Source organism: Anser brachyrhynchus, assembly GCF_964034855.1.
Source record: "Anser brachyrhynchus genome assembly, chromosome: 3".
In the NCBI taxonomy this organism is placed as follows: domain Eukaryota; kingdom Metazoa; phylum Chordata; class Aves; order Anseriformes; family Anatidae; genus Anser; species Anser brachyrhynchus.
In genome coordinates, this window is record NC_137696.1 from 109293761 (window position 1) to 109319034 (window position 25274).

Consider the following 25274-nt stretch of genomic DNA (forward strand, 5'->3'; position numbering starts at 1 on the left):
CCACCACATCCTTAATTACTTCATTGATGTGCTTATTTCTCCTGTGAGATGACTGAATTCCCCAAATAAGTAAAAAGCCCAGTTCTGTTTTGTGAAGTCCTTCCCACTGCGTGGATCCTAACAGAAGTGATTTGTGGGGCCAAGCCTTCAGCTGCAGTTCAAGCTGAGCGGTCCTAGAGGAGAGGAGGAAAATTCAACCCTTCAGATGACACTGACATGGTTACGACAAGACAAATGGACAGTCCTTTAGCACTTTCTGTATATGGAGTTCAGAAGGCAGCTGGCTATTACTGAAATGCCTCCTGGCTTGTGTTTGTAGGTAGAGTACCAAATTTCCAGCTGCCTGGGTGGCATTGCTCTAATTGCCAACTGGCATTGGGAATTTGTACGCAAAAGGTGTCCTGTGACTGCCTGTCAGTGATGTCACAGCTACGTCAATAACCTTTAGTAAATACACAGAGTTTGGCTTTTATCCTTTCCCTTACAGTTTCCATTACATAATACACAAAAAGACTCTCCAGGCATTGCATTTCTAAGGTGATTAGTGCATTTCTTGAGAAGCTAATGTCACTTGGACTCTGGCTGCATGCCTCAGAGCTCCACAACTGGTGCAAATATTAACCATCCAAATGGCCCTGCTTGTTGTGCCTGCTGTCTAATCAAACTGCTACATAAATGCCTTACACATAAATTGCTTTAGAGACACTCTAAATGCAGGAAAATACTGCAGAATGATTGGGAAAAAAAAGGATTTTCCCCCTTTGATCTTCTGATAAAGAACATGGGAAGCCTCCAAGCCAAAGTTAGTTTTCCTGAGAATTCACAATTAAAATCTTAAGTCTTCTCCGTGTGATAAAAAAAATACTTATTTTCTTTTTCATAGACTGGGATTAAATAGACCGTGTTTACTGTGTCTCCTTATAGACAGTACAAGCAGACCAGAATCTGGAGTGGCAATAGTAAAACCTCAGAATGAAATAATGTGTTCACTAACTGAAGTGCTGGATGACTCTCTGCGGTAGCAGAAAACAACATATTCCGTTTCATTTACTGCCAAAAATATGTACATAAAAGCAATGGGACTAGCACGCTGTTTCAGCTCAGTTATGGGGAAAATATCTGCAGTTTCCTCATCCTCACAGCCACCTTTCTGCCCTCAGTCTCAGCTAGCATTGGGTTTGCTGTGAGTTGTCTCGTCATGGGTGAGAGATTCAGTGGGGCAAGAGGTGCAAGATGAGATTCACGCTGGCTGACTTTCGGGGACGCAAAGGTCTCATTGTCACTGGCAGCAGTTCTGAGGTAGAGGAAAACACAACGCATCATAACACCTCAGGTCTTGGAAAAGTGGATTTGAATGTATTATAGTACAAGAAGGCAGCTGGGGAATTTATTAACCATGATTTTAGAGAATTGAAATGGTTTTATAAGGTGTTTTATTTTGTTGCTGTTGTTTTTGTTTTTTAATTTTTGTTTTAAAGAGTAAGTCAGATCTGAGTTTGGTGCTCACTGACTGAATCTTCATTATGAAACAGCAACACAATCTCCTCCTATAAAAGAAATGTTTTTTCATTCTCCTTCCACACCTCTGCTAGCTCCTGAATCTGAAGTATGAGCCTGAAGAACACAGGGGGGTTAGATGTGGAGGAAAAGAAATGAACACTGACCTTGAAAAAGAGTCTTCCACAGCATGCATTTTGAAACACCGATACTCTTTTTCCAGTGTGGTAATTTTCCTGATTCTGTCTTGGGGGTGGCAGTTTGTGTTTCACAGTGAGGATGTGATCGGTTATTTCAGCCCTTTCAGTCACTAAGAGCTACAACCAGCAATAACAACTGCCATTTTGTGAGGTAAAGCTGAGTGTCTCAACTTAACAAACAGGAAGGTGCTGAAGACTTTAACATCTTTAGTGGGAACTTCCCGAGGGTCTGTTTTTCTCCAGGCTCTTACAAAGCAGCACGTTGTGCTTGCTGTTCGGTGTAATGCCATTGATTTTAACTCACGGCAATATATGTATATAAGCATTACATTCAGTAGAAAAGGCTGAAAGGATCAGTCTTGCTTTCTAAATGAATGAACGTTTCAATCTGTTTGGGTTTTGGTCAATCATATTAAAAGAATTGTTCATTTGTATTTTATTTCCTTAATGCACTGCTTAAAAATTACATTATCCTCCAAGATAGCTCTATGATAAACCAATTTAAGATAATGAACCTAATTCTTCCTTTTGTTTAGCTACGCTTAATGCTCCTCTGCCAGAGATAATGCCATTTTGTAGGTGGCAGCTATTAAATATAGAGGCACAGGGATATGAAACAAAAAGATCTGTCCTGTTGCTAGCTGCTGATATGATTCCTCTTCTGTCCTTTACTCAGAAGTTTTGCCACACAGATTTCCTATGGAATGCATTCAAGGAGCACACCGTTGCACTGGAAAGTTTATAATTCTCTTTTCATAATGTAAAAATATTTTTTTTCTTTTTTGCTGTTGTTGTTGTTGTTGTTGTTCTGTGCAAGTGGGATATCCCAGCAGTTATAGATGCAGACGCCTTCCTGTCAGGCAGGCAGGCATGTAATATTGCTACGAAAGAAATAATTGCATTATTTGGAGGATAACTAGGACACTGTCACCACAAGGCAGTAAATTCCCACTTAGCTGAAAGGCAACTTTCACCCTATTATAAGGTTCAGTTGGTCAGAAAAATTCTGATCAAATAATTTTTCTTTTTTTTTGAAACTTGCAATATTTCACAAAAAATAGTGAACTTCACTAAAGTCTGGTTGCCCTGCATCACCAAGACACCTGCATCATCTGCATCCTCTGTGCAGACTCCTTCCATCAACAGAGGAGCCCAACAATCCATTGACCCAGAATATCAGGGCAAGCATCCACACAAGCTGCCTTACTGCAGGTTGTTCAGGGCTTCCCAGACAATCTCAGGCCTGTTCCTCATGTGAACTCCATAGTCCTGAAAGACAGGAAAGCAGACCTAGATGCCAGTTATACCACTTTCATTCCAGCTCGCTATGTAGACTCATCTTTCAAGGGTTTCTACATCTGTGTCACTCAGCCAGGAAAATGCAATTTTTTCATTATTTTCCCTTCTCCTTTTGTCTTTGATAGCTCTACCACAGACAAAAAACAAGCAGAATTAATTCTTGGTGGAAATCTAATGATCACGTTATGTTATGTTAAAAAAAAAAAAAAAAATAATAATCTTGCTAGCCTAGTTTAGCTCATTTACTTTATGCTCTCCTCCACTTTGCTACTTTTCTGCAAATTAATATATACAATCTGAATATCCAAACATCCTTCAGTCCCTGTAACATTCTCTGCTGATAAATTAGGACATAATTCAAGAAACCTTTTTCTGCATAACAGCTAAAATAAGGCAACTGTGAGCAACAGCACATTGGTAAAGGTAATATCAGATCTCGTACGACATTTTGCAGAAACTGCCAACACAATTTGCATAGAAAGAGGAAATTATCTGTCCCTCTTAACCCTAGAAATATACATCTAAGTAGCAGTTTTCTAGGGAACATGGAAGACTTTGTCCCATATACATCACATGGTTTTCCATCTACACAGACCAGTTTCCTTATCAAAGAATAGGCTTGATCAATGTGTGAAATCGGAAGAGCTTGTCTCTAATTCCTTATGATTTAGCTATGGGGTTTCACTCTATTTTGATTACCTGAGTTATGTATTTTTCAGCTGACATAAGTACTATATTGGATGCAAAGAGCAGAGGCTAAATGTTAACTTCATCTGACATGTAACAAACAGAAAAGAATAAAGGGGAGGCAAGGGAAGGGGGATGGGAGGAGAGCATAATATGTGACGTATTTCTGCAATGTCCCTGAGAGCAGCTCACAGCTGCATATCACCAAAACATTCTACTTGGTTACAGCAGTTTCTGAACTGTACTAAACTAATCCCATATTTTTTATAGTTTAGCTTTCAGAATTCATTTTCAAAATCAGACGCATGCATGGAAATATATTGCCCTGAAAGCACTTTACATAACTGTTTCAGTAATGACTGTAGGTAACTAAAGTGATATTCACGGTGACTCAAAGCAGCTAACAAGGAATCCATTTAGAATACCATCTTTCCAGTTTCACAGGCATCCATGGAGCTATAAAAAAATCTGTACTGTAATATGCTTGTCAGGTGACTAATGACCAGAATTAATTTGTTTTCACATCCCAAGATTCCTTTTCTGTTTTATCAACATTTAATTAAAACAATTCAAAACCCTTTGTAGAGTGCAAGTTGCTCCACAAATTCAACTATTATAAAGACTGTGAAAACAAGTAATAATGAACCTTGCTGCACAGTGATGTTTGTCACAGCAACGAGATCTGGTCTTGATCTGAGCTTCTAGCTTTAGGCTTATCTCTGAAAACAGCAACATTTTTCGTGATAGACTTGAAGCATAGGTGAATTATCTTATTCAGGGATATAGTCAAACCAAAAACGATTGCTACCATCTCCAGTCCTAAAGAAATTGAAACTATTTCTGTACTAAATTTATACATATATATATATATATTTAAATTTATTTGGAAGCAATAGTTTCAGTTTAAAGAGAAAAGTGAGAAGAAAGAATAAACTGGTTAGTGGTAGTGGAGATCCCCTGCTTCCATTCAATAATCATCTATGCCATGAGGTTTATGGTGAAATTTGAAAGTTTGCTGTGTAAATTCCCCCCCAGTGGTACTACTGAGGACATTGAATTAGCTCTCCAGAAAGCAGGAATTTCATACAGCTCTTACAATGCTAGATGTACTTGCCCTTGTACTACCAGCCATACTCTAGCAGCATGTATCTGTCCGCGTCAAGGAGGATCCTACTGTAATAATGTAGAGAGATGGCTTTTGTCCATTAGAATTTGTGATTCAGGGATGTAAAGAGAAATACTTCTCAAAAGCGGCTGAGTCAAAAGCATGAAAAAAGCTTTTTTCCAGTACATCATATCGAAAGACTATGATTAAGTGATGACCTATCACTTAGAGAAGATACCTGTTCAAAATGCTCTATTTGCTAGCATGCCATTAACATACAACACCATCTTTGTACAAAAGCATTAAAATGATCGACTTGTCAAGCACTCAGTCAGATACCCACTTTAAAATCTCCTTTCTGTTCTTTCAGCATTATGGGAAATGAGGGAGCCAAGCTCTAAGTCACTTGTGCATTTCTTAGGGTGTTCCCCAAGGAAGACAATTTGAGTATCATCACCTTATATACATAAAGAGGCAAACTGAGATGAGATCAGTTCTCAAAGTTCATGCAGAAATGGAATGTCACCCAAATTTCACAAGTTCTCATCCAGAATCTCATCCTCCCATTTTATTTTAATGAATTAATATCTGAATGAGAAATTCCTTAAAAGTTCGTTTTTGTCTTCTTAATTATATGACATCACTTTGGAACTTCCTGATAACAGTATTATATAAAAACAGTGTAATATATATATATATATTATAATATATATAATATTATAATATATGTATTATTTATAATATATATAAATAAAAAACATCCAATTTATAAGATTTTGTGCATGTATATATGCATATATACAATATGGGAAATTATATGAGTTAATTCAGACAGCCATAGCCAGTATTTATCTCATGAGATATTTATATTGGTTTTGTCTTGCACACATTGTTATAGTTCTGTATGATTATGCTTCCTACCAGAAATGGCGTAAAGTCTCAAAAGATGCCAAATTTTTGCTTAAAATGTTGCACCAATTCCCAACATTTGCTCCCTGGAGACAGGGAAAAGTCTGGCATTATGTATTGCTGTCTTCTAAATACAAGCATCTTGAACAAAACAGTGTTTCTCTGTGATTGTTGTCATGTCTGTATAACTCATATTTCAGCATGAAGCAATAGGAGTTCCCAGTGTACAGATTAAGATTAGATTTATTTTAAAAAGATGAATACAAAGAAATATTCTTGAAACAGGAAAAAAACAGAGAAATATTTTTTTTTTAAGTTGGAGCACTCATATCTCTTTAAGTCACTGAAAATCATCAAGTAAAGTCAGGATATTCCAAAACTGACTCAGAACAGGAGAGAAATTTACAGTTTCTAGTCAAATTATCAATTTCATATCTTCTCTAAGGAAGAACAATATTTTCTTCTAATTCTAGATTAAATAAGAAAATTACCACTTAAGGAGACAATACATTTTACATTGCACAAATCAATCAATACCATGAATGCTGAAGAGTGCTTGCAATCTAATTAGCAATTTTTAGCTATTCATTAACTCCTGTGCCTCTGAAAAAGACAACCACACCATTTAAGTGAAATTTTAATGTCTAAGTGCCTTCTGAAGCACAGCTCTCAGCTGTGTGAGACAGTTGTGAGAACCGTCCTCTCTCAGATGATCAGAATATCACCTTGAAGTGACACAAAGCAACAGCGGGAAAAATCTGTCCATCTGAAGAAAATGCAAGCTTCTAAAGAGACCTCAGCTGACATGAATTTTATTCCTAGTGCTTATTTTCTGCTTTCACATACAGAAACAAATCCAAACAAAAATAGAAAATAAAAACAAAAGAAAACAGTCTAGTCACAGTCAATTTAGCCTCAAAAATCGTAATTATTGGCATAAAGTGTATTGTCTTCAAATAGAATAGTCACCGGTTTTCCAAAAAGCTCGGTCTGCACAGAAAATTGTAAATGGCTAATAACAATCATATTTTAAATAGTAAAATATTTATTTAAAAGTTCAAATGCCTTACTGGTGTTAATGGGAAAGCTCTTTCAGATTTTATCCACTATTTCATGTGGAACTTTTAGTGATCTCTAACTCAGCAACAATTTGATGTATTGCTTATTGCTTTCAAACACTGCAGAAACATTTACCTTTTCCCCTAGAGCAAACCTGGCAATTTGCAGGAAAAAAATTTTTTTTTTTTTTTCCCAACCTAAATTAAAGAATGAGGAGGGCTAAATAAAACTTTACAATCATTACTTTGTTTCAGACCTTAACATTGGACAGATTGTTCCTCCTCTATAATCTACAGAAAAACCTATTCCGGTTTTCTTCGCTGGCATGTATCACTGTGTTTGATGTGGCATGCAGCAATGGTGTTATTTCTATAAAATAGAGCTGAACTTCATTGTCCACTGGACTGCAGTTGCTATATCATGTCAATTTCAGTAAAACTTCACACAGGTACTGGGTTCTTTCCTGGTGACTTTCTTTTTTCTTTTCTATGTCCTTTTCTATTCATTTATTATGTTACTAAGAGCATATCATAGAACTCATCTTTGTGCCTAGAAAATATATAACTAATGCTATTGATTGCTAACAAATTGTTAATCACAATCCACAAAAATAATTTAAAACTATGTCACGAAGAGCTATACACTTCTGTGACTTGCAGACAGCACTGAAATAGAAATATTTTATTTCCCAAATATCTAATATTCCCCTAATTTCCTCCCAAATCCGTGCATTATCTCCCTCCTGTAATATGAAATAGCATTTGCAAATGTAGTGGGAATATAAAACAGATTAAGAAGCGTCTTGAATTGTTCCCTGCAGTTCTGTAGGGCTGTCTTCACATGTAGGCTCTGTCATTTTATATCTCCCTTTGTGTCTGCAAGACTGCTCTCAGGCCAGGCTGCTGTGAAGGGAGGATGTTTTTGGGTGCCATTCTGCAGTAGGATTCTGCTCCCTCAAAGCCCTTGTATGATCCATGTACTTAGTTCACACACACTGATTAAGAACAATATCTTCTAGTCTGGGTAACTAGCGTTTGTCTTCACTCTATCAGATACTGATTTCAGCCAGTTAAGATTCCTCAGGATTTCTAGAAAACATTTAGTTTTGATCCATGTCCTATATAAATAGAAGAGCTTAAATCACTGGTCTACACATGGAAATGTTGCTTTAAGACAACTACAGAAGTATTATTAAAAAGAAAGGAAAAAAGAAATGAGTAATTAACCATGGAGACACCAAGGTTTTCCCACAGTGAGTTTTGTGACTTCTCATTAGGGGGTTATACAGAGGAGTGAAAACTGAAGTCATCACATTTTAACATTTTGTGTTCTTAATGTTCCCACATTAAGTACAGGAGCATAGATACTGCAGAAACAGCGCTGGCACAGTTCACAGATCTGTTTGTACTTTGGTCAAGCTTCAAGGTACTTTCAGAAATAATTCAGCATGGATAGAAATGTATCATAAGCATCTTGTGATAGATTAAAATTTCATTGCTAGAACTTTACCCTGTCACAAATACCATTTTTTTCAAAAGTGCAATTTTAACAGAAATTGTTTGGCATTCATTTTTAATTCATTTCTTCAAAATTTTTCTGCTATTTTCTACTGAAAGATTGTTAACCTTTGGAAATTCATTATTACTGGGTCTATTGAGCAGTGACTCCTTTTTAAGTTCACGTGATTGAAAATAAGTTGTTTCTAAATTGCAGGAAAATCTCAAAAACTAACAAACAATAAAAAGTGGCATGGAAAATAACATGACAAAAATGCTCACAACTCTGACATGTCTTTCCAGATGGTGGTTTTTCTTACGCGTGAGATAGACAAATATTAAGAGTTCTGATAGGCTTTAATATTCAGATTCATCAGCTTCCTGAGGGTTAGAGTCAACCTGATGCAGGAAGCAGTTACCAAGGAGAAACTGTGATGTCATTTATTGGTCTGCATGACCAACATGTCTCATCTGTTCTGAGCTTCTGCAGCAGAAATAGTAGTGCAGTGCACTTGGTTTTCAGAGGGTTTCACTGAGACAGCCCCAGAGCAGCTTCACAATGAGCCTGGCTAGGGAAGAAGTTGGATGTTAGGACAAGATATTCTGCTCTCAGCACAGCGATAGATTACAACTGCAGCTCTTATTAAAAAAACACTGCTGAATTGCTGAGATCTAAGCATTTTGCTTGTTCTGGCAAAAAGTCAATGGGTGAAAGTAAAATTGCACACACACGCCCTTCCATTGTTCTGTTTGGAAACCTTCCATTGCTTAACAACCCTTTTTCTATGAAAGGGGAGAAATGATGAAAACAATATCCCTATGTGAGGATTCAATAATACTCATTATTTAAACCTTTCCTCCGAAATATCTGTCTAATGTATAAGTCCAGGTGAAAATTCTTTTGTGAGATCTTTAGTGCTGCAATCATTATCGCAATAGCTTTCAACACCCATCTGAAATACTGAAAGAACTACTAGTATTTTATGCTGAAAGTCTCTTTTACAGAGATCATTACAACTTACATATTAATGAACTAATTTGATAGAATTATTCTGTGCAGTAAGTCACACCATGGCTAACAGTCATATCAAAAGTGCTAACTTTTGTGTCTTTGATTATTTCGTAAAATCCTTAATCTTTGCCTGACAGGTTCACTGTAATTTTGCTTCTCCAGGGAAACCTTTATCTCCCGTACAAGTTCAGACTCCCCATTTTCATTATCTGTACAATGTGTTGACATATGATATAACCAGCAACCGCACAGAATAGTAACACTGAATGGCGGGAGAACGTCTCCCTGTTTATATTACATGAAGGTTGATTTGATGGGCTGCAGCAATTGCCTCTGAGAGCAGACATAAGAGCAGCCTGACTCTTTCAAGTTGACACTTTGCAAATACCATGCAGGGCTTGCCACGGCTGCATGCTTTTTATCAATTGTGCCAGGAGATACAGTAAATGTCACTCCCCAAAGCTGCACATTACCAAATTAGTCCTAGTGTCAATTGTTATCTGGCAGCGGTCAGTTGCCAAGCCGGCACTGTATTTTCAAGGGCTTGCTGTTTCACAATGAGAAAGCACAGGCCTGAGAGGGCTGAGGAACTACAGACACTGGCGGCTGAACACGTGAGGATCGCCAAGCGGCACTATTTCCTTTTGTGCTGCCTAATAAGGCAGCCCATGTCATTCCCCGGGTGCTTGCTTACAAACAGAGGACCAAATTTGTCCCTCTGTTGTACTCTTCTATAAGCACCGCTGAGTGTAACCAGTGGCAGAACCTGGTCCAAAGGGTATAACTGCAAAAGCAAATACAGTGTGACACAGCCCAGAGAAAAGACATATTTTTCCTGATGAGGAGAGTGCTGTGAAGCGCTAAAGCCCCATCTCTGTTGTTTCAAGAAAAAAAGTGAGATACAGCTGGGGGGGGGGTTATTCCTTTGGACTTCAGCTATTGCAGCAAATAAAGTCGTCAGAGAGCCATGCACAAAAACCCACCTTATTACACATTTCACATATAGAATATTATTTGAAAGAGACACACACACACAAAAAAAATCACTGACATGTTTGAATGCTGTTTTCACATTTCCTTTGTGAGCACACAAAATGGTCCATAGAAAAGAAATGAAAAAAAAAAATACTACTTTACATGAGTTGCCTTACTAGAAAATATCTCTTAGTTTGTTTTAAAATTAATTCCAATTTACATCTTGTTTATTTCATATTGTCTTAATCTTCTTCCACACACTACGTCTTCATTGTCCCACATAATAGCTAACTACAGCTTCAGCTTAACAGCTGGACGTACACAGGTGACTTACAAGACACTTTCAGAAAATTTACCCTAATGCCTTGTCTTTACTGAACATTTTTACAAGAATGTAGAAACAGTCCTAGACTCAGACACAGGGCCCTCTAATTCAGCATGGTGTAAAATTCCTCCTGTAGGCATGCATAGGATAATATCTTTCCTCCATTACATCCCAACATGGTTGTATACTTACAATTAGGTTTAAGTTCTCAAATATGAACTTTGAAAATTCATAAGGATAAATTCAAAATGTATCTTTACACCGGGAGTGGGAAAGTTCTTGCTTCCTCTGTAAAAGCACTACCCTTCAAAGAATCTTCAAGATGACTTAGCAGCCTACTAGGAAATCACAGAGGTACAATTCCACTCACTGATTTAGACAGAAGATAAAGGGTGGTTGAAATTCAAAGCCGGGCAGCTGGGTTTAGAGCCCTGAAGTGATGGTCCTTTCGAAGGGGCTCATTTGTTTGCTTGGTGTCTCACTAGCAAAGGAGGCAAGGAAATAGTAATCCCATTCCTCTCTTACCTGGTGTAAATCTGTATTTACTGATGCCAGATAGAGTACTCCAAATGTGCATTAGAGCCACCAAGTCAAATTTTACTTTATTTTTTAAATACAATGAAAGAAAAATGTCCTGCAGGTAGATAACTTTTTTTTCTTTTTTTTTTTTTTTCCAAGGTTGTTAAAAAACAGCTTATAAAATATCACACCTAAACAACAATATCTTTCAGATGTTTATGTAAAATAGAAAACCCTTGCAGAACAAAACATCAGAGTGCTACAAATCTTCAGGGACACCCACAGCCTTCTTTCTGGATCTGCTTCTGCTGTCTTATCTCAATGCTAGGTTTTGTGACTGATACTTGCCAGGGTGCCAGTCTAACATGGGCATACCCTTGTCAAGGAAAAGAGATTAAATTAGTGGTATTATGAGGACTTATGCCAAGATGCAAATGTCCTAAGCAAAAGGATACTTACAGAGGTGGTATAAACAGCCAAATGGCTTGGTTAAACTACACCAGTACTCTCTGTCTTTCCAGACACTTTCTCTTTACATATTTTCAACTAACCATACTTTAATATACTACAAAATCTCATTTTCTACTGTCATTGTAAATAGGTCGTAGGAAATCTCTCTCTGCCACAACACAATGAGTTAACTTTCTGAAATTAAGTTAGGCACATATTGTATGTAAATACAGAACGGAGTGACCAGCTTTATCTATTTCTTGGTGAAGATAAGGGGAGTCTTTTAATAAACATTAGTAAGCATTATACCTACCCTATTATTCCTCCTCAGTGAGCACTCAAAAGAAAGTTTCCTAGCCTTTTTTTGTTTGTTTGCTTTGTATTATTTTAGAACTATTCACACATCAAACTCCTGTACATTTCTTAGCAAGTTGCATAGCATACCCTTTCCCTTGTATTCCCTCAAGCAATACAGAGAATGTTTAGAAGGGGTAAAAAAAAAAAAAGATTTTTGTTGCTTAATTCAAAGTATCTAGGTCCCCTGGGTCTTTAAAATCTCATTTGATTTCTCAGAGATACAGGTTTTCAGAAAGTTTCATTTCAGAAACTGTGCATTGAGACATAGACTGAACTTTCAGGATAGTACTTTTTTTTTTTTTTTTTTTTTTTAGCTGTATCACAGGACATGGGCACTAGAGAGGAGAAATCCAGCTTCTTGAAGGAGCCCTTATCCCAATAATTTCACCTCAGAAATGTAAACCCATATCAGAAACTTCTGGACCTCTCAAGTCTGTAAAGATTACAAATTGTATTTCAGCAAGTTTGTCCTGCACTCTGTCCTGCACTCTGCAGTTTTCCTTCAGAAAACTTGTTTTCTTGTGAGATCCCTGTGAGATAACACTATCCTACCTTTGTGGATGAGGAAGAAGTGGTGAACACAGGGGTTAAATACTCATGTCACATTAGAAGCTAGGATTTTGTGGTAGAGCTTGGAATATAAACCAGGCCTCTCAACAGCCAACACTTCTCTTTAGCCACATGTTCACTCTTACATGGATTGGGTGGCCAAAATAGCATGCAATATTTCTCACTACTTAATTTGGCAGTCATGGGCTGTGGAAAGGAGTAAAGCAGAAGAGTATTTGGTGGACCATATTCTCTCTGGACAGTTTAAAGGCATTTATTTCCATGAAATTATTCCTAATTCATCCTGATGCAGCTAACAGAAGATCGTGCTCAATTATGACAGGGATATTTCAACTAATCTTTACAAATCAGTATAAAGTATATATCATATGTAGGGATACGGTGTCTTTAGAGACAAGCAGGGGTTTCCATTTCTCTTTGTTTCTTAGCAAAATTTCAGACTTTTTGGTTTGCTTCTTTAGCTATACAACTTAAATCACAGCCAGTTTGGCTTTCCAATTCTCAGCCAACAGTGATAAAAAGGTTTTTACACTTTTTCAGTTTCCCTGCTGACTTACAATGTTATTAAACTAGCAAAATAATATCCCACTTCCCCTTTAATTATTCTTGTCCTGTCTAGTGCTATGAAAGAATACAACATGCAAACCTAGCCTCAGCATTACAAATCTACGTACTATTTATGAACACACACTAAACCAACATGCCAAAATACACATACAGTAGTAAAAGGGAGCAAAGCAGTCCTTGAATTGCCAAGATACACATAGAAGCGTGTAGTTTGTAAGTCATTCATCATTACTAATATGTATATATAAGCATGCAGGAAAACAGCCCACCTCGTTAGTAGTGATGCTCTGCTACCAGCTTCTTGCACCAAAACAGCGTACTGGAACAGGTATGTTTCTACCAAAAGATGTCTACATAAAACATTCTGCTAATGAGACTGCCTCAATGAATATATATACTTGGGGCACTTTTAATAAAATTTTAGGGTTCAGACACTGATTCAGCGGTGAGTAACAGAAAGTCCCAAATCACAGAATATTCAACATTCTTCAATTTGCACATCTCCGTAACATCAAGGAAAAAAAAAAAAAGGGTTCACATATTTCAGTGTTTGTTCCCATTCAGTTTTGGTGGATATGAGGATAGTCAGCATCTTTGTCATGTAGTAAAATTCTGCTGTCTTTTCCAGTTCTTCAGTTTTTATTTATTTTTCCCAATGAATCAAAAACTAATCTACAATCCAACCCTTGAGATACTAGCTATCCAATCCACTGTTTTCATGATGTATCACCTAGGTCAGAGCAACATTCAGCTCCAAACAATGTTATCTAAACTCATTAAATGAATAAACTCAATAAATGCTTTCTTAGTTCATCATATTTAAAACATACCCTATAAATGACATAGGTCTGTCTATCAACCTGGAATTTTGGGGCTAGCTTAAAGATGTGATTTGTACTTATACAGACAGCTGGCATAGGAGCATACACTGTGAAAGCTTGTGTTGTTTCTTACTTAATCGCATGCATTCAAATATTTAAGTAGTTCCTCAGTATTCTACGTTCAGGCAGAAGTACTTTAAGTGAATAAACCACTCTTTTAGATGAATGCCAAATAAAATAATTTCAATGATACTGAGTCATCAGTAATGCAGATCATAAACCACCTTTTAGAAAGTAACAAGTACTTAGAAAGTAATTGTGTTAGTTCTGTATTTTCTCTGCTAGCCTCTCAGAAGTATGTTCATTCCTTATAGCTGAACAATGATTGTATCTCTGATTGGACATAATTCACCTCTCTCTCATAAGAAAGTATTTGGCTTTCTTCCATACAATTACATGTAGTCTATGGATTATGTTTTGCCATATTTGGGAAAAATATCACAAAAATGCCAGAGCACTTCTAAGAATTTCCTTCCTTCTCCCCATTCCTTCTTTCCTCTTTTTTTTTTTTTTCAGTTGAAAAGTGGTCTTTCACTGCCAAAGTTGCAGAAGCTTACTCACAGAATGAGCTTCCTGAGGAAGAAGAAAGGAATGACTATTAGTAGCTTTGGCCTAATTGTGCTTCATTCCTGATCTTTTCCTTTTATGATGGGTATCGCTTTTCATTTAATAAACCACTATTTAATCCACAATGCAGAATCCTTTACTCAAAGTATAACTAATCTTTGGAAAAAAGAAAATTGCAGTCGTAAATTCAATCAAAATCAGGAAATCAGGAAGGCTCCATAACCCAATTTTCATTTACACTTTCCATAGGGAGATAAACTCCTTCAGTAAACGCACTCTTTCCACAGCTTGCAAGAGGGTGTATTAGTTAGGCTATACCAGCTCAATAAAAGTGATACAACTTTTGTGTATGGATAAGGTTCAAGGACAGCCAACACACTTCTGACAAATCATAAATATTTAAAAATGAACATAAGACTATGCATGAGAGTTCAGGCTGCAAACTGCTTTACTATTTGCAGGCAGCAGCATCTTGTTGCTTGTTCCTGCTGGAGATTGCATCTCCACCAGTGAAGTTCATTCAAGCAGTTCAGACAAAGACATTCAGGCATTGGCTTAAATAACTGATGAAGGGCTCTATGCTAATCTAGATGACTCTGCACCAGATGGATTAAGGGATAGTCAATATTATCTCATCTGTTGACAGGGCTATAAAAGAGTAACTTCCAACTGAAGACTGATATTATCTTCAGAAGATGTAACCAGATGATGACTGTCGTGTATGTTCACCCTTACAATGACCAAGAATCAGAACCATTATTTCTTCTTCCTGATAACTTTAGTAAAGGTGTGCTCTTCTGCAATGAGGACTGATAGATAAATCCCAGTCTGCTGGTAGAGCACATTAGACCCCTCCAGCAGGTAGCTCATCTGAAGGCCCGTGAAAGTGAAGGATCTTGTAGATATCCAGGACAGGGAGGACACTCCAACACCTAGATGAGTTCTATCTTCATCTATAACACTATCAATGTAGTAATCAGCTAATCTCCACAGAACCAAGAGCTTGTAACTTACTGACCACCACACCAGAAATTCAAGGAAAACCATTGTTATCTCCAGACCAATTAATCTGCAGAGAACTAGTAACTAACTTCAAGGCCTCACCAGTGGTTGTCTCTTCATGAGGCAAAAGAAAAGTGAAGCAAGAAGCCAGTTCATGAGCTAAAACAGAAGAATTCAGGCTCAGCACTCTCTCTATGCAGCTGGTATTAACTTTGGAAGAAAAAAAATCCCACATGGAGTTAGATCCATTACATGCTTAAAGATTATCCACACCCAAGTAGTCATTTAGACAGTACGTAGCAAACAAGACATAGGTATGTGCAAACGTTCACAGCCATACTTAACTAACCTAACTCTTGCTGAAATTAATGGAGTGAAGAAACTACGCTTTTGCAAATCTTTTAGCATATTATTTTCCTTAGAAAAATCTTTTAGCATATACTTTTCTTATTAAACACCTGTTGAAACCCGGCTTAAAATACCTGAAGTACAACAGAACTGCTTGTCAGAGGGATAATAATGTTCTACATATTACAAGACACTGTTCTATCCTGGAACAAATGTATACAAACCTGAGAAATGATGGCATTTCTAATGTACATTGATTCACACATTCTATGAATATAGATTATCTTGCATTTTGTGTAACCAGAATATTGCACTGCAAAGTAATAAATATATATGGGCCTTTTAAAAGAAAAAGCATCCCAACCTTAAACCCTAACTATCCAGAAATATCAAATGAAATATTGGAAGCATTAACAAAAAATTGACATTTTCAGAGTGCTTTGTTCTAATGCTCTTACTCCCAAAGCCACAATTCCACAACCACGAACATAAAAACAAATGAAGGGTTTAACTGATAAAATTCCTGAATACAGACATAGTAAAATTATTGCAACCAGTTCTGGGACTCACTCTTCAAACAAGACAGGGACAAGGAACATATTGTACGAGACAAGGCTCAGGGAACGCTCTCTGTGCCACAGTAAATAGAAGTGATTTGATCAGTGATATTTGCTAAGGGAAAAGGTGTCTGAGGAAAAGGGAAAGAATTTTGCTGTCAAAGAAAAACCTACAACAAATAGCTGAGTACTGAATTTAGAGAAACGATACATTTTCCTACAATTAGGGTATTTAATGGTAATCGCTACAGAAATGTATCAATGTTTGGAACAAATCATACAAATGTTTGGAACTAATCATATATATATATAAATGTATAATGTATATATATTATAATTTAATATCTATATATTATTTTTTAAGATATAAGCTTTTGATTCAAATACTGCTTTAGCAAGGAAGGGCATCCAGGAGGGTGAAGCTCTTCTCAATTAACATCAGCTCCTTCAGCATGTACGTCTACATTCTATAAGGCAAAGTGGCCAAATTTTCTTCATTCATTACTGAAATTTTACTGGTATCGAACGATGTAATCATCACACGTCCTTCCCACCACTCAGATTTAATCTAGTTTTATAAGAACCTCTACAGCCTGTATACACAGAAATCCCAGTCAAGATGGTCATAGTGATTCTTTCTGACGGTAGAGGTCTACAAAGACAGTGCAGTTCACTGTCCTTTTTCATTAGCTAGTCCATACTCAATGGGGCACAACTTGCACAACTTCACTGCTGCCTGTCTGTGGTGGAGCAGATCCTTTAGCTTCAGCCAGTAGTCACCTGTACTTTGAGATATCATGCTTAGCCCCAGTAGACAACCCTATCAAAAATTTTAGTTCATGAACTTGTATAATTTTAGGACAATCTCCCAAGTTTATACCTCAGCAGGTGGGAATATCTGTCAGATAACTCCGGTCCCCAGAGATGAATAAAGAGTAAGAGCTAGAAATAGGAGTGAGGAAAAAGCACAAGCACTGAATTATGCAATGTTATGCAAGAAACTAATCTAATGTACTGGAAGCAATTTAGCAGTAACACAAAAACAACATTCATGGGAAATTTTTTTCTACCCAGGGCTTCATTTAATTTAATTTTGGAAGATGTTCCTTTTAGAAAGTTCAAAACATATGAAAATTGTATGAAATTGACTTAAAGGACTGATTTTATTTCCAAAAGATTCCATTTAAAAACCTTACATATGCTCTACTTTATTGCTTTAACTTGTAAAAAAGGAGGAATTTGAATCTATGGAATTATAATTGTTCTGAAAAAAAGTCTGTATGGAGACTATTTCCTCAATGTATTAAACTTGTTTAGACGCTTCAAAGAACAGAAAGCTATATATCAAGAACTGCCCAAAGATAAATTAAGATTATTCTTATTTCACTTTATCTCTGGCCAGAATAATCTCTTCAGATCCACAAGTCATTTACAAAGATTTCTGGAGTCAGTGTCTGCTATGCAGGCAATGTTGTTCCGTCTTTACATAAAACAGTTTAAAAAGGCAGAGTAATCATGTTACAACCCCATTCTTTTTTATTGTTAATTGTCGTGTTTCTTTTGGGTTGGTTGGTTGGTTTGGGTGGTTCATTGTTGTTGTTGTTGTTGTTGTTTTATTTTCATTGCTGCTTAAATTTCTGAGATTAAAGACTAAAAAGTAATGCTTTTCCACAACTCATGGAAAAACTTTAAATATGCAACAAATGATGCTTTGAAAGTTTATAATCTGATTTCACAGCACATCCAAGTGAAAAATTGTACAGTACAATGAGGTTGGTATTTCAGGCATTCAAACTGCAAAGGGCACAGTATTAAAGACTGTGTCCAGTGTAGCGGGTTAACCTTGGCTAAGACCCAAACGCCAGCTGCTTGCCCACTCCCTAGAAACCCACAGCAGGACCAGGGGAGAAAATAGGAAGAAGAGGAATAAGAAAGCTAGTAGGTCAAGAGAGAATCGTAGAATCACCTAGATTGGAAAAGACTTTTAATCAAGTCCAACCCTCAACCTGACCTACTGAGTCCCATCACTAAACCATATCTCATGACCCTTAGTGGCACATGTCCCTTAGTGCCAAACAAAGGCAAGGAAATTGATTATCAATTACTATTTTGTTAAATTAACTTGGGGAAAGTTAACTTAATTTGTAGCCAACAAAAACAAAAGTGTAATTACTAATTTTTATTAGGGAAACAAAGATACAAACATTAAAAGCAACACCTTCCCATTCCCACGCTCCACTTCAGTCCTTCACTGCAGACTCCTCTACCTCCCTGAGCACTGCATGGGGATGGGGCTTGTGGGAGGTTATCCCATCCTCTCTGCCACTCCTTTTCCCTGCTCCAGTGTGGCTTCGCAATGGACTGCTCTGTTCTGCTATGTTCCTCCTCTTCCTCTGATCTTGGTTCTCCCTGCGCTGTTTCTCACTCTTTTTTGTTCCCTGCTCTTCTGCCTGTCTGTATTTGGCTTATGTGGCAAGGTTTTGGTAGTGGGGAGAGAGCAGGGGTGGCTTCTGTGAGCAGAGCCCAGCAGCCGCCCCATGTTAGATCAGAGACAGCTCAGTTGTCTCCAAAAATGACCCACTGCTGGCCAAAGTCGAGACAGTGAGAAACATTGGTTGGGCCTCTGGGAGAGCAGATTGAAGAAAGGAGGGAAAAACTGCTGTGCAACTGTAGCTGGGAAAGAGAGAAGTGAGAAATATGAAAGAGCCAGCCCTGCAGCCCCCAAGATCAGTGCAGAAGGAGGGCAGGAGGCAATCCAGGCACGGAGCGCAAGTTCCCCTGTGGCCTGTGGAGAGGCCCCTGGTGGAGCAGGCTGTCCCCCTGCAGCCCATGGGTCCCACACGGAGCAGATCTCCACGCTGCAGCCCGTGGAGGAGCCCCCGGTGGAGCAGGTGGATGTGGCCTGGAGGAGGCTGCGGCCCATGGAGAGCCCCCGCAGGAGCAGGCCCCGGGCCGGAGCTGCAGCCCGTGGAGAGGAGCCCACGCAGGAGCAGGGGGTCTGGGGGGAGCTGCCGCCCGTGGGGGACCCGTGCTGGAGCAGTTTGCTCCTGGGGGATGGACCCCGTGGTACGGAGCCGTGTGGGAGCAGTTCTTGAAGAGCTGCTGCCTGTGGGCAGCCCCCGCAGGCTCAGTTCGGGAAGGACGGCATCCCGTGGGAGGGACCCCACGTGGAGCAGGGGCAGAGAGTGACCGTGGAGGAGTGGTGGAGACAAAGCGGCAGGGACTGACCACAGCCCCCATTTGCTGTTCCCCTGCACTTCTTCAGGGGAGGAGGTAGAAGAGGGTAAATGGGGGAAGTTGGTTTTAGTTTGCTTTTTGGTTTCTCACTGTTCTAGTCTGCTAGTGATAGGCAATAAATTATACTAATCTCCCTACGCTGATTCTGTTTTGCCCATGATGGTAACTGGTGGGTGATCGCCCTGTCCTTATCTTAATCCTTGAGCCCTTTCCATCATATTTTCTCCCCCTTTATCTTTGAGGAGGGGGAGTGAGAAAGCGGTTATGGTGTAGTTCAGCTGCCTAGCAAAGTAAAACCACCACATTGTCCAGCATTTTATGCTGCTTCTTAAGTACATTTTGTCAGAGGCACCACCATTTTGGTTGCTGTGCCCAACTATGCCCTGAAGTGGGGCCGTTGGAGCCAGCTGGAACTGGCATGGGGCAGCCCCAGCGTCTCCTCTCAGAGGCCACCCCTTCAGGTCCGCACTGCCAACACCCAGACAAAAGATACCCAGTACACCAAAAGATTTTAGTCTTCAACAGTTTTTAACTGTCATTTGCTTTCATTAACTCTCTACTCTCTCTTTTCATAACTCTCATTCCTAAAATTTTATTTCCGTTGGAACTTCACAGGAATTCAGCCTTTTCAAAATGAGAATGATCTGTCCTTTAGTATTTTAAGGACTTAAATGACTCAACTCCACTGCTTTTGACTACCCACAGTTCAGTCAGCACCACTATTTTCTCTTCTTGCTTATAGATATGTGTGAGCCTTTTTATAGTATTAAAACCACTATTCATTTTATTTATTCCTATAGTAATTGTTTTCACTGCACTGCACCACTAAAATTGGCCCTAATTCAGCAAAATGTAGCTGTTCCAGAAGGGTGGATAAGTATATGCTGAACATTTAAGCACGCACATAAATCACACGGAAGTCATAAGGTGCCGCCCTGTGTTCAGATGCTGATCTGACCTGGGTCCCCATTTACATGAAGATTGTTCTACCTGCCTAGTATCTGTAGGTAATAATAATATTGTTTATTAAACAGAATAAATAAATAAATAAATAAATAAGTCTTCTGTCCAGGTGTTTTATACATTTAGGTCTTTTTTTTCTTTAAACAGAGTTTTAGAATATCCCAAGAGGATGAAACTCCCTTATTTCCTCATAAGTGAAATTCTGCTGGCATCCAAGGATATAATAACCACACTTTAACTTAATGCAATACAGAGTTAACATCATATCAAAAAAGATTGCTATGAAGAGCTATAATTTTATTCTTATCACTGCCATTGAGGCATGCAAACTGGATCTCAATGTGCTCGTCAAGGGGCCACTCTAATTATTGGACCTATAACCTTTGCTCAGGAAAGAAGGTAACAGAGCAGCTTTGATTTGTGAACATCCAAACCACACAATGGCATTTAGCGTGATCATTACTGTGGGCAGACATGCAGTGCTTAAAATGACTTTCTACTAGACCAACAGAGAAGTGAAACTATGAGCCATCTAAGCTAGAAGGAATTTGATGGAAAATTAAAAAATCACAGGAAATTAAGCTCAACAATATTGTATATTTTCCCTTCAGTGCAAATAGGTTACTACTATTGATATTCATAGAGGCTGCCTGAGTGCTTATGTCTGAGGATGAAGGTGCAAAAGCCATCAGGACCTAATTCTTTGGGACATTTAAACAGTTCATGGGTTAAAGTTTACCAGAGGGAGACAAAAGTGACCATAGACTTCCCCTACTAGCACAGCCAAATAGGGCATAAATTCCCTGAGATCTCTTCTGCGGCTCAAGTCATCATCTCGTTACTGCTGAATCATGAAATAGCTCTTTCACACGGATGTGGCAGGTGATGAACTGTGGAAAATCAGGGACAAAACTGACATTTATCTGATTAAAGGAGCTGTAAATATTGCTAGTTTTTTACGATAAACCATTTCTTGCCCAGGGTATCCAAAATAAACTTGAAAACTTGTAATCCAAACTATTTCTAGCTGTTTTGATTACAACCAGAACACAAAGAGACTAGTTCTGTTACAGATCTATATGTTTGGGCAGATTAATAACAAAATTTAAAGTAAGCAAATGTTGCTCTTGTGGGACTAAGGGATCTTAACATTTTAGTTTTCAGCTCTGAGTTCTAATCACTTTTCCTTTACTATTATCAAAAAAATGTTGCACCTGTGCAATTTTTACAAGAGGAAAAATTTTTTGTTCTTCTATTCTCTTCATGCTTAACAATAACTAAATTCTTTTTAATTTTCAAATGCCTAAAGAAAATCATGCTCAAGGAAAGGGTGGGCATGGTTAAATCCCATTTAAAAAGTTATTTGGGAATATATTACTGAAAACAAGAGTGATTAGCCACTGAATGAAAAATAGTTTCTGAACAGGAATGAAAGCTGTTAAGCAAGACCAGTAATATGGTAGGGGAAATAAGTATAAAAGGAACAATGGTATAAAGAAAGAGTACAAAGTGGAGAGGGCAATAAAAAAGGATAGATTAATAGTGGTCTTGTAATGCATTCCTTTCCAACCATTTCGGTCCGTAGCTTTGCATACATTCCCTGGTTAGGCTTCAATCCCACAGATAGGTGTGAGAATAAAAATTGACTTATGATCAGCTCAACAGGAATGCATTTATGCTTACACTTCATTACAGCTTCAGGATCTGAAGAAGTGGGAGTGACCTACTTCTTACTGTTTGTAAATAGTTGCGGTTCATGAGCGGTAAAACTTAAAGTGAAAATGTATGCTTATATGGATGGCCAGAATCTAGAGTCAGAACAGCTAATGCAGCTCTTGAAGGCATTTCTTCAAAGCTTTATCTAACCTCCAATATTGATTAGAAGGCCTTAATATAGCATATACTATATTCTCCATGTAATTGTTTTGGGTCATGTTCTAAAGCTTTCAAAAACACAAGTTTTGGTCAAATGACTCGGTGCCTGATCCAGTGTAATACTTTTGGGGAGCTAATCACCTACAGTATTTCTAACCATGTTTTCAAAGATGCTGAGCACCTGCAATTACCACTGAAGTAAGAAGAGTCAATATTTGGAGACTCATTTCAAACCCATTTCAAACTGAGTCAATGCTAAAAAATAAGCTACTACGTGCAAAATGCAGAAATCTAATTCTTTGTGTAGGCAGCAAAGGTCATGTTCATCTGGTTAAGATCTTCAGTGGATTGTCTATGGCCCAATGTGTTTTAAACCTTCTTACTGCTTGGGAAGGGAGTTGGCAGTATACCTGTCTCATGTTTTGCAGAACATTAGAAATTAAATGCAAAAGTTAAGTCCTATTCTAAAATCCTAACATCCCCTGTGTGAGCTGACCCATTTACACTTTTCCTGTGTTCTGCCAGAGCTGGAAAAGTCCTTTCTTGTCATGTTGTCTCACCACCTCCAAGGTGTTCAACTCAGCAAGCAGGTGATGTAAAGGAGAGAATGAAGAGAGTGGGAGCCCAAGCGTGTGTTAACACTGTGTAGTTATAGATCTGACACATTCCCTCTCAGAAATTCTCATTTCTGAAATGTTCATTAGGCAGACTCATCCTTTGGACTCTTATAGTTGCATAGGTTTATTTGCACATAGTCAGGCTCTTTGAACTACCTTTCAGCACTAAACAAAAGCATTTTTTAGTTTCAAAGCTAAGAAATACACTTGGAAACAGGTAACAAAGCCTTTACTTTTTCTATAAAATTTGCACTGGAAATCATCCCTCTTGAAGTGCTGTGCCACTGGTCAATGCAGTGGTGTTTAATAGACATGTTTACCTTTGAGAAATGAGTATCTTCCCGAGAACTTACACATTGTTCCCCATAACAGTAAGTAGAGAGTTCTCTTGTCGATAAATCTTAAAAGATCCTTCCTAAGAGGGGAAGATCCTTACGTTTATGCTTCAAAATAATGAAATATCTGTTGTTGCATTTTATTGCAGTGCAGCACTTTTAGGTTTGAAGCTAAAAAAAATCCTTTGTAGATGGGATGTTAAGTTTGATATCATCTTAGAAAAGTTAAATCCCTCCCATGTCCTCCCACACATAGTCTTCTTCACACCCACAAAGGCATGTGACGTACCTGCACTCACTCAGCTTGTCAGTGCCACCACTCACCTTATTGCCTCCCTCGATTTCTACATTTTCAACATCTTTTGAACCTTCACAGAAGGATTTGACTTTGCAAAATACTGAAAAAACTTTGATGTGGTGATTTAGCATGCATTCTCATCAGGGTTTAACTGCCATGCATGCCTTTCCCCCAGATCCTGACACAAGAGAAACAATCAGAAACAATAAAATGGAAGACATCTCATCCATGAAGCAGAGTTGTGTAAACTTGACTAGACTTTTAGCTAAAGGAAATGTTTCTAACCTCACACTTGTCTTACTGTTATCGCTTTTGGCTGTATCATTGGCATCTCTATTCTGGACATATTTAACCCATTCATGTAGATTTCTGCAAAGCTTTAAAGGCTACTCCAAAGCTCAGAGTAGTGAATAACAACAGTCGGTTTGAGTTTTCCCATTAACGTTTTCCGGAGCAGAGTTCTTGTAAGACCTGATGCCCTCCATGACTCTTGGCTGCTGGGTATTAGTAACCTGATATCCTAACTCACCAGTTTAAGGTCCTACCATTTATATTTCATAGCAATAGTGAGAAAGGTGTAAATTCTCAAAGGTCCATGAGGTCCTTTATACAACCAAGATTAATGAAGCCAATAGTTGTATATTGCTTCACCTACTTAAAGTGACCAAGTACATGTTATATGGTCTTCAAGGATAAGGAAATTACTTCATTTGAATGTATGTCAGCTGTGCTCCCTGATCTCTAAGGAAATACTGAAGAAAACATAAATATGCCTGCAGTGTCCAATGTCAGCCATGATCTGTTCTCCCTGTTTTAGATTTCTGTATTTCATTTGAATTCACACTGCATTAACCATATGTGAGGAGAGCATTGTGTGAGGATTTAGGTGTTGCTTATCCTTCTTCTTCTTTAGTACTGCGTTAATCCTATATTTTATATCACTGAAGTTCTTCTGCCTTTTTGTGATTGCTCCATATTCATATGGATGCAAAAAGCTAAATAATTGGTCAGTGCCTATACTGACTTTTTTGTCTTAGGCCACAGTCTCAACATTTTGTTAACCTACAAAACACACCCAATTATTATTTTTATTAAGCACCCAGTCTTCAACATGTGTCCTGATATCTGACTGTATGTTCAAACCAAAAAATTTTCTCCATTTACCAGATTTCAGCAGCCAGCCTACCAATTGTTTCTGCTCATGGACGATCATCTTCAGCCTTGATGTTCCACATGAGACAGACTGGCATAGGTTCAGTGAAGTCAGAGACCTGCTCTTGGTTCTTCCAAACCTCTGTGCTTCTGCTGCTCACCTGTACAAGAGAGGGGAGCAGGGGCTGTCTCTCCCAGAACCCCTTCAGCAGGGCAGCCGAGCCATGCAAACTTATATTCATTTACACACAGGGCATGATTATCTTTCCCAAGGGCCAACGGTCAAGCAGAAGTTGAATCATTTTCTGAATTGTAGTTCTTTTTTCCATTTCTAAAGTACAGTATTTCTCACCAGTGGTACTGTGGTAAAATGGCAGTCTTGTCCTAAGATGATTTTGTAACAAAATAGGGGCAG

General features: G+C 38.2%; 1 protein-coding gene across 1 annotated transcript in view; it reads right to left on the reverse strand.

Moving 5' to 3' along the window:
* Positions 1–21465: 21465 nt before the first annotated feature.
* Positions 21466–25274, reverse strand: part of LOC308193277 (uncharacterized protein) — a 216924-nt gene continuing 213115 nt past the window's right edge. Inside the window, exon 5 of the mRNA XM_080587795.1 lies at positions 21466–25020. Within this exon, the coding sequence (XP_080443921.1) occupies positions 24907–25020 (114 nt within the window). The 3' untranslated portion in view covers positions 21466–24906. The remainder of the gene's footprint in view (positions 25021–25274) is intronic.